The sequence below is a fragment of the Ovis canadensis genome, chromosome 3 (genome assembly GCF_042477335.2).
Source record: "Ovis canadensis isolate MfBH-ARS-UI-01 breed Bighorn chromosome 3, ARS-UI_OviCan_v2, whole genome shotgun sequence".
Classification (NCBI taxonomy): Eukaryota; Metazoa; Chordata; class Mammalia; order Artiodactyla; family Bovidae; genus Ovis; species Ovis canadensis.
In genome coordinates, this window is record NC_091247.1 from 38,516,599 (window position 1) to 38,533,530 (window position 16,932).

A 16,932-nucleotide genomic window follows, 5' to 3' on the forward strand; every position below is an offset into this window, starting at 1 on the left:
ATGTATGGATGTGAGAGTTGGACTGTGAAGAAAGCTGAGCACAGAAGAATTGATGCTTTTGAACAGTGGTGTTACAGAAGACTCTTGAGAGTGCCTTGGACTGCAAGGAGATCCAGCCAGTCCATCCTAAAGGAGATCAGTCCTGGGTGTTCACTGGAAGGACTGAGGTTGAAGCTGAAACTCCAGTACTTTGGCCACCTCATGAGAAGAGCTGACTCATTTAAAAAGACCTTCATGCTGGGAAAGATTGAGGGCAGGAGGAGAAGGGTACGACAGAAGATGAGATGGTTGGATGGCATCACCGACTCAATGGACAGGAGTTTGAGTAAACTCTGGGAGTTGGTGATGAACAGGGAGGCCTGGCATGCTGAGGTTCATGGGGTTTGAAAGAGTCGGACATGATTGAGTGACTGAACTGAACTGAATAAGGATGTACTGTTTTTCAATTTGGGAAATATGGTATTGGGACAGGGGGCAAAAAACACAGAAGACACAAAAAATCCAGTTATATTTTTTCAATATTCTAATCTTTAAAACTATGAAGAATCATGATATCTAAATCTATGTATGAAAAAAGAAACTGTGTGGGGAGATTCTTTTTTTCTAGTTATAAAAATATCAAATACAAAAGGGTAGGAATTATTGCTTTATTTGAGAAACTTACTTCCAAATCACTTTTATGTATTTTAAAAAGTCATAAAGAGCATCCAAGAAAAAAACATATACAGTTTCCATAGGAATAAGGACAAAAAAATGGGGTTGATGACTGCCCCAAACGATATTTCCTAAAGGAAAAAAATGTAATATTTAACTTTTTTTTTGAGGCTGGGTAAGTGAACTACATACATCATAAATAAAATTTTCTTACTTTACAAGGAGGAAGGACTCTGATCCTGTTTTTGATGCACATTAAATACAAAAATCCATTTTTCTGAACAAGATGAGGGAAAAAACATCATTCTTCAATACTTCAGCTCATGCAATGAAATCCAAAGGTCTGTTGAATCCACCTTTTCGATTCATGTACTGCCTATGACGAGAAAATTTATTTATTAAAAAAATTGTGGGTTTGTCTTATAAAAGAAATAATCATATGCTTCAGAAGTGAAACCTATAAACTAGTTCTAAAATGGCAACATCTAGGGCAAGAAGTATTCAAAGTCAAAATCTAAACAAAAGCATGGAAATATACTTTCAGTATTATTTGGGAAGATTCTACAGACTTAAAAAAAATCAATTGAAAATCCATATTTAAGTAACACCAAACGCCTACCACATTTAAGGAAAACAGAGAAGTTTCAAACAGGTACCTATCAAACAAATCTGATTACACACTGTACTAGTTCTCCCCATAAGACCTTATTTGAAGGTAATTTTATAGTGGACTGTTGATTCTAGTATTTCAACTCACAGCAGTCTCCAATCACACTATTCATATTTCTAAAGTAACTGAAGTATTAGTCTAAATTAACTGAAGTGATAAAATTTAGAGAAAAAGACAATGTTTGAAGATGTCTTGACTTTTCTGTTCATGCAGTGAGATTTCAAGTATGGATTGGTTTGTTTTGTGGTATTAATAAAATATGCCTATACTTAACAGATAGGTATTTACAGTTGAAATCCTTAAATAATCAATTTAGAGAAATAATTCAGAAGGAATCTATTTTAAAACCTATAATTATAATGAAATTAAAGTCTAAAGACTTGAGACTATGCTATTTTGAAGAAAGAATTACTTATAACCTAAAATATTTAAGCCAACTACCTCTTCTCTGTAATAGTTTCTGGTTCACAGGTAAATTTAAAATTATTTTAACATACAAGAATATAAACAAGGAAGATTAAATCAAGGAACAATATGGAAACCTAACTAAAGTAAGGGATTGTATGGAAAACTGCTACATTTCCTACAAACATGATTATCCCATAACAAATTCTTTCCCAAGCATATAATTTATATTAGTTCAAACATAATAATGGCAGCTATGCATACCTATACTTCCTCTTCTGAGACACATTTATGGCATAGGCATTTACAGAGCCATCCACCTTTTTCCCCTGGAGAGAAGCAAGAAACAAAAACCAAAACACACACACAAACAAACAACACACAAGAGAAAGAATATATTAAATGCCTTGATCAGAGAGCTGCATTCCACAGACCTCTTCAATGGCAAGATGCATTTAAGCATGACGTAATCCAATGACTGAAAGAATTTTCAGATCCTGATGATATCCCAGGAACTCCTAAGTGTTATAACTCTGTTCACATTTTTATAGTCACATATAAGGAAATACCAATATTCAAACCAACAAATGCTCATATGTATTATGTGCAAGGCATGCAGGGAGAGTGGATAGCAGAGCCTCACCTTTTCTGGTCAGAGAATTCTTCAAAACCAAATACAAGTTACGGATATCTCCTCTAGAAAAATTCATATTCACAAAAATTTAACTTACGACCTGAACTGATGGGATTCTCAAATCAGTCACCATTCGTATCTAATTCCATTTCTTGCACAGGCTTTGAAATTTTTATTTTTTATTTTTTTTTTAAATTTATTTGGCTGTGCCAGGCATTAGTTGTTTCAAACATGATCTTCAGTCTTTGATGCAGCATGCAGAGTCTTTAGTTGTGCCATGTGGGATCTAGTTCCCTGACCAGGAATCGAACCCAGATCCCCTGCATTAGGAGTACAGAGTCTCAGCCACTGGACCACCAGGGAAGTCCCAAAATTTTGATTTTTAAATCAAGAATCAAGATAACAGGTACTAATATTGTATCACTTGTACCTCAGACTTTCTTTTTCATTAATTTCTTTATGGGTCTTTTGATTCAGCAAAATGAACTCACCACTTTCTGTTCCTCATGCCTAAACTGCCTTCTCAACTTCCATCCAATCTTTAACCGTCTGGTTTTTGTGCATTCTTCAAGGCCAAGTCAAATGACCCAGCTGCTAGGAAGAGCTCTCTTCTCTAACTCCCACAGAATGTTAACTGTGCTTTCCTCACAATTCCCTCCATTTCTACCCTCCATTTATCAAGATGTCTGATCATGATGATAGTATCTACACCATCACCATGGGTAACATCACACTGTTGTTGTTTAGTCACTAAGTCACATCCAACCCTTTGCAACCCCATGGACTATAGCCCACCAGGCTCCTCTGTCCGTGGGATTTCCAAGGCAAGGATACTGGAGTGGGTTGCCATGTCCTTCACCAGGGGATCCGACCCACCCAGAGATCAAACCCGGGTCTCCTGCATTTAGCAGGCTGATTCTTTACCACTGAGCCACCAGGAAAGTCCATTCATCTTTTTTACTAAGTTCAGTTACTAAAGGCGAACTGATTTTTGAAAACTATTTGTAGAGTTGTATGTTTTAGCTCTCTTCTCATTTACATGTTGGAATAGAAAATTTGTCCATAAATAAACAAAACCAACTTTGAAATTTTTTAGAATGTTAAAATAGAAGGGAAAATAAGTAAACTAATTTGGCATCTGAAGAGGTTCCACCATGGATTAATGATGAAATATCACAAGATACACATTACTGAAAACTACAAATGAGGTGAGAAACTATAACTGAGAGCCCTGAAGCCAACTGCATATGAATTAACATCTTGATGTCATTAAAAAACAACTGACATCATTTGTTCTTGTGGTACTCATAATTTTTATGGAATATATAAATTCTCACCTAATTTTTCCTTTATAAACAAACATCTTCAGCACAGACTACATTTAAAAGTAGTGTGGCTCCATCTTTACATCTGATACTAAGGAATTCCAAACATAACGTCAGGCAATAGTAAAACCAAAAAAAAAAAAAAAAAAAAAAAAGAACTCTAATAAGGTCCTTCACTATTCTTCTAAAAATAGTGAAATTTAGTTGTCTCATTTTGGAAGTATTTTTATTCATCCAATATATGTATTAATTAAACCAGTTTACTTACAAAACGCTCATTGGAATAGCAAATAAGGAACTGGTATATTCAAGAAAAAAACCTGATACAGAAATTGCATTAAATTTTAAAATGGGGTTCACATAGCCATTTGTGAGAATCAAAGAGCTCATTCTTAATTTTCTCACCTCAAAATAGTCATGCCTCTGGTACTCCTCTTAGGCCACACACTGTCATTTAAAAAATACACAGGAATCCTACAGAATGACATCAGTTAGAAGCTCTTAGAGCATCTGCAATTACCCCACTCCATTCACGACATAATGGAACACAAGATTAGAGAAGTGGATTATTTCTGACACCTCCCCTCAGAGATTGCAACTTCTATTTGTAAAATGAAAAGGACTTAAAATTCTATAAAGAAAGTTTTAAAAATGTATTTTCTCTCCACACACACTCTCCCTGTCTATTCTTAATGGCTTCCTCTCTCTATCCTCCCTTCTCTCTTCATTCAATTTCCTCTCTCCCTTCATCTCCCCTTTGCTCTATTTCTCTCTACCCCATCTCCTTATCTTTCTCCCATCTCCCTGTCCACAACCTCTCCCTCTTTTGCCTCCCCACCTCCTTATTCTTTCCAATATGATGGTCAGGGCTAGAGAACAATCAAATTCCTGTCAATCCCTTTCCTTGAGTTATGAGATATGTATGCAGCTATGCAATGTCATCTCTATCTGGCAGCTGCATTTCATTCTGTTTCATAGCACTTCCCTTTCCTACAATCCTTTCTTTGGTTAACCCTATCAGCCTGACACCTCAACAGTCATCACTGACTACTTGCCTCCATTCCCACCACCACTAACTCTTGTTTCTGAATTGTTCTCAGTATTCCAGCTTCTCTCCTCAGGTCAGGCCTTCATCATCTTTCACTGCATGACTGGGCAGTTCTCCTAGTCTTTTGTTTGTCCTCCATGAGGCCCCAGGTAATCTTTCTAAACATACATATAATCTGTTGCTCCCTTGCTTAAAAAACCATTGCTTCCTCTCGTCATCAAAATAATCAACTTAAATTCCTCAGTATGGCTAAGGATATCAGCCTTCTGTGATTTGCCTCCCACTCTATTTCTAGCCCCATCTATAGTCACCAGCCCATCAACACCCTTTCTCTAGTCACTGAATTTGAACCTCCTCCAATACTCTATGCCACTTCACGCTGACAGGGCATCTCTGTAAGCTTTTCCCTCTATTTCAAATGATCTTCCTCCTCTTCTTTGTCTGATCACCTCTACTGGCCCTTTAAGATCTAATTCAAATATCCCAAGCAAATACTCCCTGAATTCCAATGGCAGCCCACAACTTCCTTCTCTTTGCTTTCAAATCCCTTCACACAGTTACTGTCTTCTAACAGAATAAGCTTGTATCATTGGAAGAAATTACAAGTGATAGTAAAAGAATATGGAAAAATGGGGCAGATCAGTTCACATTAAGAATACTTGACTGGCTACATGTTTTACTTACTTTTGTGGAGTCAAAGGAGGCAAATCCCATTAACTTCATCATTTCTATTTCTTCCTCTGTTTTGCCCTCTAAGTCTTCCTCTACAAAAATAAGTGATACATTTTAAACTCATTTTATACATAAAAAAGAAAGCTGGCAATAGATTAATAGTTGTTCCACTTTACCAGCAGAGAATATACTAAACAACTAGCTAAAGACTTGAATTTAATGAAAAATCCCTCAATTTGGATAGAATATAACTTAAGGTGCCAAGGAAGAAGTGGCATCTCCATCCTCCACTGTAAGAGACTGCTTAAAAGGATATGCTTGGCATCTTTAGGAAGGACCACCTTCAACATCAGACAGTGAAGATACTTCCAAAATAGAATATTTTCATGTTTTTAATTGTCCTTCCTGTATCAAGAGCACCAAATAATGAGTAATTAGGGTACAATTAAAACAAAATCTCAAAACCATATCCAAATGAACACTGTGTGTGTGTGTGTGTGTGTGTGCTCAGTCATGTCCAATTCTTTCACGACAGCATGGACTGTAGCCCACCAGGCTCCTCTGTCCATGGGATTTTTCAGGCAAGAATACTAGAGTGGGTTGCCATTTCCTTCTCTAAGGGATCCTCCCAACCCAAGGACTGAACGTGTGTCTCCTTCATTGCAGGCAGATTCTTTACTGCTGAACCACTGGGGAAGCCCCTAATGAATACTGTCAAAAACTTAAATAGCTAAAGATTCAAAAATCATACTTAATTTTATAATTGAATTTCTAAACAAGGCTATACATTTCCTACAGTTATTTATCTAATATTACCAGTTATCTGGCGTTCTTTGCTCTTTGTTTCTTTTGTTTCTTTCTTCTCCTCATCTCTTCTTTCTTTCAGTCGAGAAGGGGAAGGAGATGTGGATCTATGTCGTCTTGGGGACCTAATATTTAATAGGGAAAGATGTCAGAAACAGAGACATACCTGGTGACTTGTGTTGATGAGCACAGATATACATGAGTGCATGAAAGGTAAAGGCTGAACAAAAGCCGGATTCTAGAGAAAGGAATTTGTTCCTCAAAGCAGAACGGGGAAGAAAGTTCTGCCTCAGCTCAGTTCAGTCGCTCAGTCGTGTCCGACTCTTTGCAACCCCATGAACTGCAGCAGCCAGGCCTCCCTGTCCATCACCAACTCCCGGAGTTCACCCAAATCCACGTCCATCAAGTCAGTGATGCCATCCAGCCATCTCATCCTCTGTTGTCCCCTTCTCCTCCTGCCCCAAATCCCTCCCAGCATCAGAGTCTTTTCCAATGAGTCAACTCTTCACATGAGGTGGCCAAAATACTGGACTTTCAGCTTCAACATCAGTCCTTCCAATGAACACCCAAGACTGATCTCCTTTAGAATGGACTGGTTGGATCTCCTTGCAGTCCAAGGGACTCTCAAGAGTCTTCTCTAACACCATAGTTCAAAAGCATCAATTCTTCTGCGCTCAGCTTTCTTCACAGTCCAACTCTCACATCCATACATGATCATTGGAAAAACCATAGCCTGGACTAGACGGACCTTTGTTGGAAAAGTAATGTCTCTGCTTTTGAATATGCTCTCTACGTTGGTCATAACTTTCCTTCCAAGGAGTAAGTGTCTTTTAATTTCATGGTTGCAGTCACCATCTGCAGTGATTTTGGAGCACCCCAAAATAAAATCTGACACTGTTTCCACTGTTTTCCCATCTATTTGCCATGAAGTGATGGGACCAGATGCCATGATCTTAGTTTTCTGAATGTTGAGCTTTAAGCCAACTTTTTCACTCTCCTCTTTCACTTTTATCAAGAGGCTCTTTAGTTCCTCTTCACTTTCTGCTGTAAAGGTGGTGTCATGTGCATATTTGAGGTTATTGATATTTCTCCCGGCAATCTTGATTCCAGCTTGTGCTTCTTCCAGCCCAGTGTTTCTCATGATGTAGTCTGCATATAAGTTAAATAAGCAGGGTGACAATATATAGCCTTGACGTACTCCTTTTCCTATTTGGAACCAGTGTGTTGTTCCATGTCCAGTTCTAACTGTTGCTTCCTGACCTGCATGGGATTCTCCAGGCAAGAATACTGGAGTGGGTTGCCACTTCCTTCTCCAGGGGATCTTCCTGATCCAGGGATCAAACTGGGGTCTCCCGCATTGCAGGCAGATGCTTTCACCTCAAGAGGCAGGTCAGGTGGTGTGGTATTCCCATGTCTTGAAGAATTTTCCACAGTTTATTGTGATCCATACAGTTTGCCTAGGCCCTGACTATTAACAAAAAATTATTGTTTAATTATCAGTTACATTCAGTATAGCTAGGATAAAAATCTTTTTGTAAGGCAGAAAAAAGAAAACAAAAAGTATATTTGATGGTTATTAAGAATCAGAGTCCACTTCTAGAATTCTTCCAAGATCTCACACTCTTGATTATATGGTTGAATAAACTATTATCACCAAAAGTTTATAAAAAAGTAAGACTATAATATACAAAACACTTTTTTACTCCTGCTAAGTACTTTTCATGTATTATTTTTCATTTACTCCTCAAGACAACTCTACTATGTGGAATGTTATCAACCCCATTTACCAATGGGAATGTTAGGTTTAGAATAAAGTGGGATAAAGTTCCGCTGATTTCATGACACCGTTAAGTCCCTTTGTAAGCGATAACAACAAAGAGCAGAGACTACGCAGCTGTGGTAAAACTTCTGCTTTGCTGCACTTACCTGGAACGCCTTCTGTGTGGGGAGCGAGAACGGCTTCTTCTCCGATCTCGCTCCCGGGACCGGGACCTTTCTCGGCGCCTGCGTTCTCTTTCCCGAGATGTGGACCGGGACCGCCTACGCTCTAATAAAAACACAAAATTGCAGAGTCAAAAATTACTTGAAACATCTACTGGATGCTGAGCCGACCAACAGTAATATAATGTGAGCCATTTCTAGATGTCACATTTAAAAAGTAAAAAAAGACACATGAGATTAATTTTAACAGTATAGATTTAACCCAAACTTGGCTTCCCTTGGTGGCTCAGAGGTTAAAGCATCTTCCTGCAATGCGGGAGACCCCAGTTCGATCCCTGGGTCAGGAAGATACCCTGGAGAAGGAAATGGCAACCCACTCCAGTATTCTTGCCTGGAGAATCCCACGGAGGGAGGAGCCTGGCAGGCTACCGTCTACCGGGTCACAAAGAGTCGGACACGGCTGAGCGACTTCACTTCACCAGCATTTCAACATGCATTCATTTTTCCGCACTAATCAAGGAAAACCTGTGTTCGACACTTAAACAGCAGTTCTCAATTCGGATTGCGAACTTGTTAAGTACTCAATAGCCCTCTGTGGTTCGAGGGCTCATTTAACTTTTAAGATCAACCTGATTAGCTGAAGGTGATAAAAACTAACCAGGGGGCAGAATCGAGGTTCTAAGGGAAATCTTCTCCTCTCACTGCCCCCTTTAGGGGGCTGGGGCCAGAAGTCATTATGAGGTGAGCACCCTGAACGCAAACTCCTAAACGTCGATTTCCCTACTATAAACTGGGGAGGAAACCCTGACCACTTATGAACCTGGCGGCAGCACACGCTGAGTATTACGGAGTGTGGCACGTATTCTCATGTCAGCTTTGAAAGATAATATTTACCCCAGATGTCTAATTACGGGAATTCGGACGCAGGAGGGCTGGATGACTTGCACTAGGTCACCCAGAAATTGGGGGAACCATGGCCTGACTCTAAATTCCCAAGCCACAAGTACAACAAAAGTTATTACAGAAGGCTGACAAAGAGTCGGCCAAACCCCAACTGGGTTAAAAAAAAACACACAAAAAAAGCTGCCTTCAAACCGGAGGGCTGAAGCGTGTACGGCCCAGGTCTTCGTTCCCAGCAGACCCCTCTCTTCTCCTTAGAAGAAAAGGTTCCCCCCTCTCCGCAGCCGTTAGACTGGGAACCAAAGTGGGGACGAGTCTCCAACCGAGCCCTCGACCCTCAGAACCTCCTCTGAACTCACCCCTCCGTGGGGAGCGGCTGCGACTGCGACCCATTTGGAATCCTTCTCCAGTACAAGTCGACCCGGAAACGGCTGTGCAACTTCCGGGAGGGCGGGAACCTAGCTTTCACCGCCGACTGGGAAACGATAAAACGACTCGCCAGGGTTCCGGCTTCTAAAGAAGGGAGGCTGCCCCAACCTGATACCGCCTCATCTCTGCTCCTCCAACCCCTCTTTCCTGGTGGCTTCACTATCTTCTCTCCAGTCTTTCGAGGTGGGCATTAGAATGTGCTTTGTTGTTTAGTCGCTAAGTCGTGTCCCACTCTTTTGCGACCCCATGGACTGTAGCCCTCCAGGTTCCTCTGTCCATGGAATTCTCCAGGCAAGAATACTGGAGTGGGTTGCCAGTTCCTTCCCCAGGTTATCTTCCCGACCCACGGTTGAAATCTGATATCTTGCATTGTCAGACGGGTTCCTTACCACTGACCCACCAGGGAAGCCCCTGCCTCCCTGTTGGTATTCTAGAAATGTCAGGAAAAAGCCATATATAAACCACGCTAACACAGTTCTCACTCCGCCCCGCCCCCATTATTCTTTCCTACTGTCTTGTCCATAGGCAAAAAATATTTCATTTATCAAACCAATCTGAACTTACCATATGCAAAGTTTTAAGTCCACACGGGGAAGCAGTAGGGCGGGTCAGGAGGCAGAGGGAGCAAGGGAAAAGCAAGCATGGCCGAGAGCTTTTGTTGAGTTTTGTTGGAGGAACAGCAGAGGCTGGGAAGCAGGCTAAGCAGGTTCTCTAAGACTGACCAGCGGCTCTTGAGATTTAAGGGCTGTCCAGAGCTGTTGGTACCTGGCCCTGGGATCTGTGGCAGAGGAATAATGCCTTGACTTATGAGCTTGATAAAGGAAGTGATAGGAGAGTAGGGGCTTCTCACTGGCTGGCTTACATATTAAAGTCAAGACTCATAAGGGGACTCATTTGCTATCTCGCACAATTAGCTAGTCCTGGGAAGGGCAGTCTTGGCAAGGCCCCAGATGTCAAAACACCAGAAAATGAAAGCAATTAAAAAGGCATGATTAATACAGTTATTCACAAAAATATTTATTGCACACCTAGTACCAGAGGATTAAAAAAATTTTTTTTTTAACTTTTAAAATCTTTGGTTGCGCTGGGTCTTTGTTGCTCTACATGGGCCTTCTCTAGTTGCAGCCAGCAGGGGCTACCCTCTAGATGAGGTGCGTGGACTTCTCAATGCTGTGGCTTCTCTTGTTGCAGAGGACAGGCTCTAGGCTTTCGGGCTTCAGTAGTTGCAGCAGGCAGGCTCAGTAGTTGTGGCATATGGACTTTGTTGTTACACAGCATGTGGGATCTTCCTGGGTCAGGGATCGAACCCACGTCGCCTGCATTGGCAGGTTGATTACTATCCACTGTATCACCAGGAAAGTCCTGTACCAGAGGATTAACCAATGAAAAAAGCAAGTCTGTTCTTGAGTACTTGCAGTCCACTGAGGGATACAAACAAGTAAACAGTATCCAGACGCACAGAGAGGGGCTGAACAAGATCCTAGGAGTTTACATGAAGTGGATACATAACTCGTTTGAGGGGAAGGGTTCTCGAATGTTTCTAAGAGGAAATGATGTTCAAATAAGACCTTAAGGATGAGTAGAAATTAGCCAGGTCAAATGGGGTGACTTTTGTGGTGGGAAAAGGGAAAGAGATTGTCCAGGCAGAGGATACTGCCTGTGCCAGGACAAGAGGCAAGGGAGCAGATGGGCTAAAAAGTAGAGACCTACGGAGCAAGGAGTGACCATGTGAAGACCAGACTGGAAGCCTTGTAGGCTGTGGTCAGGTTACCCTGTTCGTTCAAGGGCTTTGAGGACTGGAGGGAATCACATTTGAGTTTTTTCAGAGAACATGTTGGGTGATGTGGAGTCTTGACTGGCAGGTGGGGATGCAAAACACCTGAGGAGGATGGACAGTGGTCTAGGTTGGACTCCAGTGACCTACACTAGAGTGGTTTTATCAGTAGGTGATGTAAAAGTGGCTGAATTTGAGAATTGGTAAAATTGGAAAAACTTGATTCTTAGATGTCTGCACAAGAGTTCGAAGATTCAAGGATGATATCCAGGTTTCTGGCTTGTGAGACTGGGTAGATGGTAACATTTGCTAAGATAAGGCATCTAAGTTTTGGGTAAAGGCTATATATATATCTGGACCTACTAATGTGAGGAGCTATTCTGAACACCCAAAAGGAGATGCCAACTATATGCGTATCTGGAGCTTGGAAGAGAGCTCTCAGCTGGAACCACACAGAAAAGGAAGCATCAGAATACAGATGTTCATTTGAAGCCATGAGAGTGCATGAAGCCACTCAGGGAGGCTGAGAGAAAAGGGCCTGAAGTCAGCCGGAGGAAGAGCCCAAAAGGAGACCAAGGGATAGCCCGAGAAACAGGAGTGTTATCAGGTAAGTTTTAGGAGAAGTCTGCTGTTTTTAAGAACAAACTGGTTAATTTAAAATGTGAAAATGAAAAAAAAAAAAAAGAAAAACAAACACCAATCCCCCTACATCTAACCTAAAGGATTTAAGCAACAAAGTCTTTGTTCACCCAGTTTTATGGAGTTGTGAATGACTTTTACAGGGGAGAGAATTTGTATAACCCCCCTTTTTTTGGTCTGTGTGGCTTTTGAGATCTTAGTTCCTCCACCAGGGATTGAACCCAGGTCCACCTCAGTGAACGCTTGGAGTCTTAACCATTGGACCACCAGGGGGTTCCCTGCATAACGCTCTTAAAAAGTTTGGCTTATGCAGGGCAAAATATGAGTGGAGGTAAATCCAGAAGTTTTGTGAAGATGGGAGAAACCTAAGCATGTTTAAAATAAAGAAAAAAAAAACTACAGAAGAGAAAGAGAAAACCAAAGGAGTAAAATTTCCTAAAGGGACAGCCCTGAGATTTACCTCAGGGAGAAAAAAAAGTGCCCCCTCTCCCCTGCCTGAAGATGTGGGACAGAAACTGTGCTCTGCTAAGGCTTCCTTATTTACTGATCAAGTTGCCCTCTCTCAGGATATAGATTCCATCACTGTGTACTTTCAGCACTGTTATCTTGAAGAAAAATCCTGTTTATAATACATGGCTTGAGGTTCCCTCATTCTGATGGTTATTTTAATAACTTTTCAGTGGGGCAGGGTTGCAGTGCTGTCAACACTTGTGATCATACTTACAAGTTCCCTCCCTAACCAGACAGGGCAATTTTCAATAAAGGTAAATTTGTGTATGTTGTTGTTTAGTCATTAAGTTGTGTTTGACTCTTTTGTGATCCCATGGACTATATAGCATGCCAAGCTCCTCTGTCCATGGAATTTCCCAGGCAAGAATACTGGATCGGGTTGCCATTTCCTTCTCCAGGGGATCTTCCCAACCCAGGGATTGAAGGAACCTGCTTCTCCTGCACTAGCAGAGGGATTCTGTACCACTGAGCCACCAGAGAAGCCAAAAAGTATATGTACTTTATAAAAGAACATTAAGCATCTGTGATTCCTACAAATGTACTATCTTGAGCCTTGGTTAAATTGCTTTACCTTTTCTAGTCCTGTTTTATGTAAAACCACCAGCCTTTACAAAAGCATCCTACTTTTATCTTTACAGAGGGCTTCCCTGGTGGCTCAGATGGTAAAGCATCTGCCTGCAATGTGGGAGACACTGGTTCAATCCCTGGGTTGGGAAGATCCCCTGGGGAAGGAAATGGCAACCAACTCCAGTACTCTTGCCTGTAAAATTCAATGGATGGAGGAGCCTGGTGGGCTATAGTCCATGGGGTCGCAAAGAGTTGGACATGACTGGGCAACTTGACTTTATCTTTACAAATGGATGCATACTGTTGAATCAGTAATTTCACCACCAATTAGATGTAGTTTGACCACTAGTTAATAGTGATTGATGATGTTTGAGGCTTTCTGTGTTTGTATCAGTTTATGATGGACTTTCAGACGAATTGCAAACTCTGTGGTTGGGAGGAAACTACTGTGACTTTTTTTTTTTTTTACTGTAGTTAATGGATTTAGGTCCAAATTACTTGAAGTTATGATTCAACACATCATTCTAGGTGATTGCATTCTATTATCCTTTTCTATTCTTTACATGGGTTCATCTTTAAGGGAATATAATTCCTGACAGTTTCAATGTTAACAGTCCAATATTCTAGAGCACCTCTGTTCAGTAGAACTTTTTGCAATGATGAACAGAGTATATTTGCACTGTCCAATACAGTAGCCACTAGTTACTTGTGGTTAACTAAGCACTTGGAATGTGTCTAGTGTGACTGAGGAAGTAAATTTTAAATTCTATTTATTTTTAATTAGCTTAGATAGCCACAGTGACTCTGGTGACCCTATTTTTACATCTGATGTTGAAATTTGCTTATTAATGATGGCAATCAATCCTCTTTAAAGACTTTGAAATGTGATAAAATGTTGGCTACTAAATGCTTGGTAAAAAACCAATGACTACCACTAATCATTTAATTTTGCCTACCTTGCTAAGTTTCAAGCCAAATTTATTTTTTGAAAAAGAAAGGTGTACTTTTAGATCTCTAGTAATTTAAGATGGAACTCTAGAATATTTCCTCTTAAGAACCTCTTCTTTACTGATAGCCAAATAAAAATAATTATTAGTTGGCTATTGTTTTCTAGCCCTTGCAGCTTAAAAAAAGACTTGGCAAAGGTTATAAGGCAAAAGGTGACCAACACAAAAATCTTCATATATATTAGTTTATATAAGACTTCGGCTGACACTTAATACTTTATTAGAAATATTCCAATTAAAAAGAATGAAAAGTATGCAAAGTATTTGGTAAGAAAACAAAAGCAGATCTTTACTATCATTGTGGAGTACCAGCTGACAATTACCGGTTTCTCTAGTGAGAACACAACTTACTTGTGATTTAAGAAATAATTCTTTTGTTTGTAAGCAATTTTTGCTAGGAAACAAACAAGGGACAAGAACCATATATAATTCTACTTTGATTAATTCATACAAGTGAAATGAAATAATTTTACTAATATACTCAAACTTTATCTTTACTCCCAAGATTTATAAAAATTCAGTTATTTAAATAATTTGATTTAAATTTGGTATTTATATTTTTAATATGTAAGGGTAAGGAATCTCTGATGTTACAATAAGACAGGAAAAAAACAAAAGCATCTCATTAAAGAGATATAGCCAAATACAAAAACAAGAAATGTAGTCTCTTGATACAGCCAAACTATTGTATTAAAACCATTCAAACTACAGTTCTAGGGGTGGAGATAGGGAAGGCATTTAAAAGCTTCCTTTAAATTCACCATGAGGATCAATTTTGAAAGGACAAAAGTGATTTATGAATGTATGGACATATTGCTAGGGAATAAAAACTAGCAATTAGTGCTAAAAGTTAAATCTAACTAGAAAAAACCGAACTTGGAAAAAAAATTCTGGTTTCAACTGAGTTTTTTTTTTTTTTGGTTCGTTTTATATGTTATTTATTCTTCCTCCAAATGGGTATTTATTATTTGTACAGGTACACAAAAGTAATTCCCATTTTTCTTAAAACATACTAAAAATATATATTAACCACAAAAAGTACTCACTTTGACTGGAAAGATGATGAGCGTGGCTATTTTCAAACTAGCAGTAAATGCAAGAACCAAACTTATATAAATCATGAAAAATGTACATCTCATTTTTGACAAAAATAAGTTCTATTTATACATTAATGCTTTATTATCAGCTTCTATATGATATCCTCCGACCTTATGTACATTTACTATGAGATTTCTAGTATTATGTGTAACTCAAAGGCACTCAATTCGGAGATTATAAAGTCCTGAGCTTAAGTAGGAAATAGGATTCCCAACTAAAATTTGAAAATAAATAATTCAAAGATCACAGAATATAAAAATGTTTAAAGTATAATATTTGGTACATAAGTAATCTGTGACCTAATGATAAAGTTGTACAGAATGTCAAAGAAAAGACCATAAAAGGCAAAAGAATATCCTCAGAATCAAACTAATTTTCTTCCCCTATTCAAGATCATTTGAAAGCCTGAAGCTGATTTTTTTCTTGTTAAAATTCTAGGAAAGCAAAATAAAAAAGCATGAAAATGCTTAAGCTAAATAAAAGTTCCTCAGTGTAGTCTTCAAAACCATGAAAAAAAATTTAATGATTAATAACATATATAGACTGAAGAATATCTGACTAGTAGGAGGAATCATAAAGAGCAGTTGAAAAAAAATTAAGGACAGCTTTAAATATACCAATTGAAAGAGCATTTATAATTGGCCAGATTATTCCTTTAGCATTCATTTAGTCAAATAAAAATGCAACTAACAAATGGATAATTGAGGGTCACTAACATTCAAAGTTCAAGCTGAAAACTATGTATGGTTGTAGAGAAACATGAAATTTACCTACAGCAATTTTCTGCTGATGCTAAATTAAAAAGCATGAGTTGATATCTTTATTAGCAAATGGTTTGACAGATATTCTCTTGGCTTTAAAATGCTTTTCCATATATGCATAGAAATGTGATGAGGATAAGAATAGTTTTCTGTATTATCTGTACAGTTCGTAAGGCCTTTGTCATTGTTAGTCACCTTAGATGTGAGTATCTGCAGGGCCAGTAAATTAAAGCTGGCCAAAAAGCTTTCAAAGTGCTACTGTTTCCAACTGGTGAGATCTTCAGTTTTCTGGATTTTCTGGATGATGACTATTTTCAGTTCTTTTTTCTGGCGATATATACAGGAAGTTACAGCAGATATATAAAGGGAAGATCAGAAGCCTGCTGTCCAAGTTCATCACTACTTGTTCCTATAAAACAAATTTGTTACTTTAATGATAATAGTAGTAGTATAAAAATAAAACAGAGAACCAAACTGTTGAACTAAGTGAACTAAAGGTTAGTATGGTGGTTAAAAGTTTGCATCTGGAACCTAACAGTCACTGTTCAAACCTCAAGACTTCCACCCACTAGCTTTGTGACCTCGGGCAAGTCACTGACTCTATCAGCTGCAGCTTCCTCACTGTAAAAGGGGAGAATAACCACTCCATAGGATTATACTAGGATTAAACGAGACAGTGGACACAGAGGGCTTAGCAAAGCCAGCTATATATTAAGTAACCAATAATGGTAGTTATTTTCATTACTGGAAAATTTCTGTCAAGTACCTACATATTTTAGGAACAGATACGGCCCAGAAATACAGAGATTTCTCATTTGGCTTCTGTCTGATGGCCTTTATGCACAGCAGATACTTGATGGGAGTCATTATTGTCACCAATAAGCATGGCTTCTTCTCACTCTTGTCTAAGATTTCCCACCATCTCTAATGCAAACAAGTCATTTGTCTCCTGGAACCTAATATACATTACCATGTAAAATCAATTTCAAGTTCAGTTACATCAATACACATGAGAGCAACTTGAGATTTCAGAGACAGGAGTTGATACTACACCTGGGAGCTACAAATGTAACCCTCACTCACTCATGCTACAG

General features: G+C 39.1%; 2 protein-coding genes, 1 long non-coding RNA gene and 1 other non-coding gene across 4 annotated transcripts in view; 1 reads left to right on the plus strand and 3 right to left on the minus strand.

The window, feature by feature from the left end:
• Positions 1-633: 633 nt before the first annotated feature.
• On the minus strand, positions 634-9,516 carry SNRNP27 (small nuclear ribonucleoprotein U4/U6.U5 subunit 27). The gene is made up of 6 exons (XM_069582936.1): positions 9,413-9,516; positions 8,139-8,259; positions 6,225-6,337; positions 5,421-5,500; positions 1,994-2,058; positions 634-1,030 (listed from the first exon to the last, which is right to left on the minus strand). Exons 1-6 carry the CDS (start codon positions 9,444-9,446, stop codon positions 976-978), a joined length of 468 nt encoding a protein of 155 aa, XP_069439037.1. The 5' UTR covers positions 9,447-9,516; the 3' UTR covers positions 634-975.
• TRNAR-CCU (transfer RNA arginine (anticodon CCU)) lies at positions 2,654-2,726 on the minus strand. Its single transcript has one exon. It is a non-coding gene; the product is annotated as a tRNA-Arg (tRNA).
• Positions 9,517-9,537: 21 nt separating the features above from the next.
• On the plus strand, positions 9,538-11,950 carry LOC138436785 (uncharacterized). Its single transcript, XR_011255602.1, has 2 exons — positions 9,538-9,665; positions 11,652-11,950. It is a non-coding gene; the product is annotated as an uncharacterized lncRNA (long non-coding RNA).
• Positions 11,951-14,182: 2,232 nt separating this feature from the next.
• GMCL1 (germ cell-less 1, spermatogenesis associated) overlaps positions 14,183-16,932 on the minus strand; it is a 56,171-nt gene continuing 53,421 nt past the window's right edge. The window contains exon 14 of the mRNA XM_069582917.1: positions 14,183-16,247. Within this exon, the coding sequence (XP_069439018.1) occupies positions 16,119-16,247 (129 nt within the window). The 3' untranslated portion in view covers positions 14,183-16,118. The remainder of the gene's footprint in view (positions 16,248-16,932) is intronic.

Coding starts and splice junctions, on each gene's coding strand:
- SNRNP27 (XM_069582936.1), bottom strand. CDS start 9,446: ATGGGTCGCAGTCGCAGCCGCTCCCCACGGAGGG. Junction 6,338..8,138: donor CCACACAGAAGGCGTTCCAG/GTAAGTGCAGCA, acceptor ATTAAATATTAG/GTCCCCAAGACGACATAGAT. Junction 5,501..6,224: donor CAAAGAACGCCAGATAACTG/GTAATATTAGAT, acceptor TTATTTTTGTAG/AGGAAGACTTAGAGGGCAAA.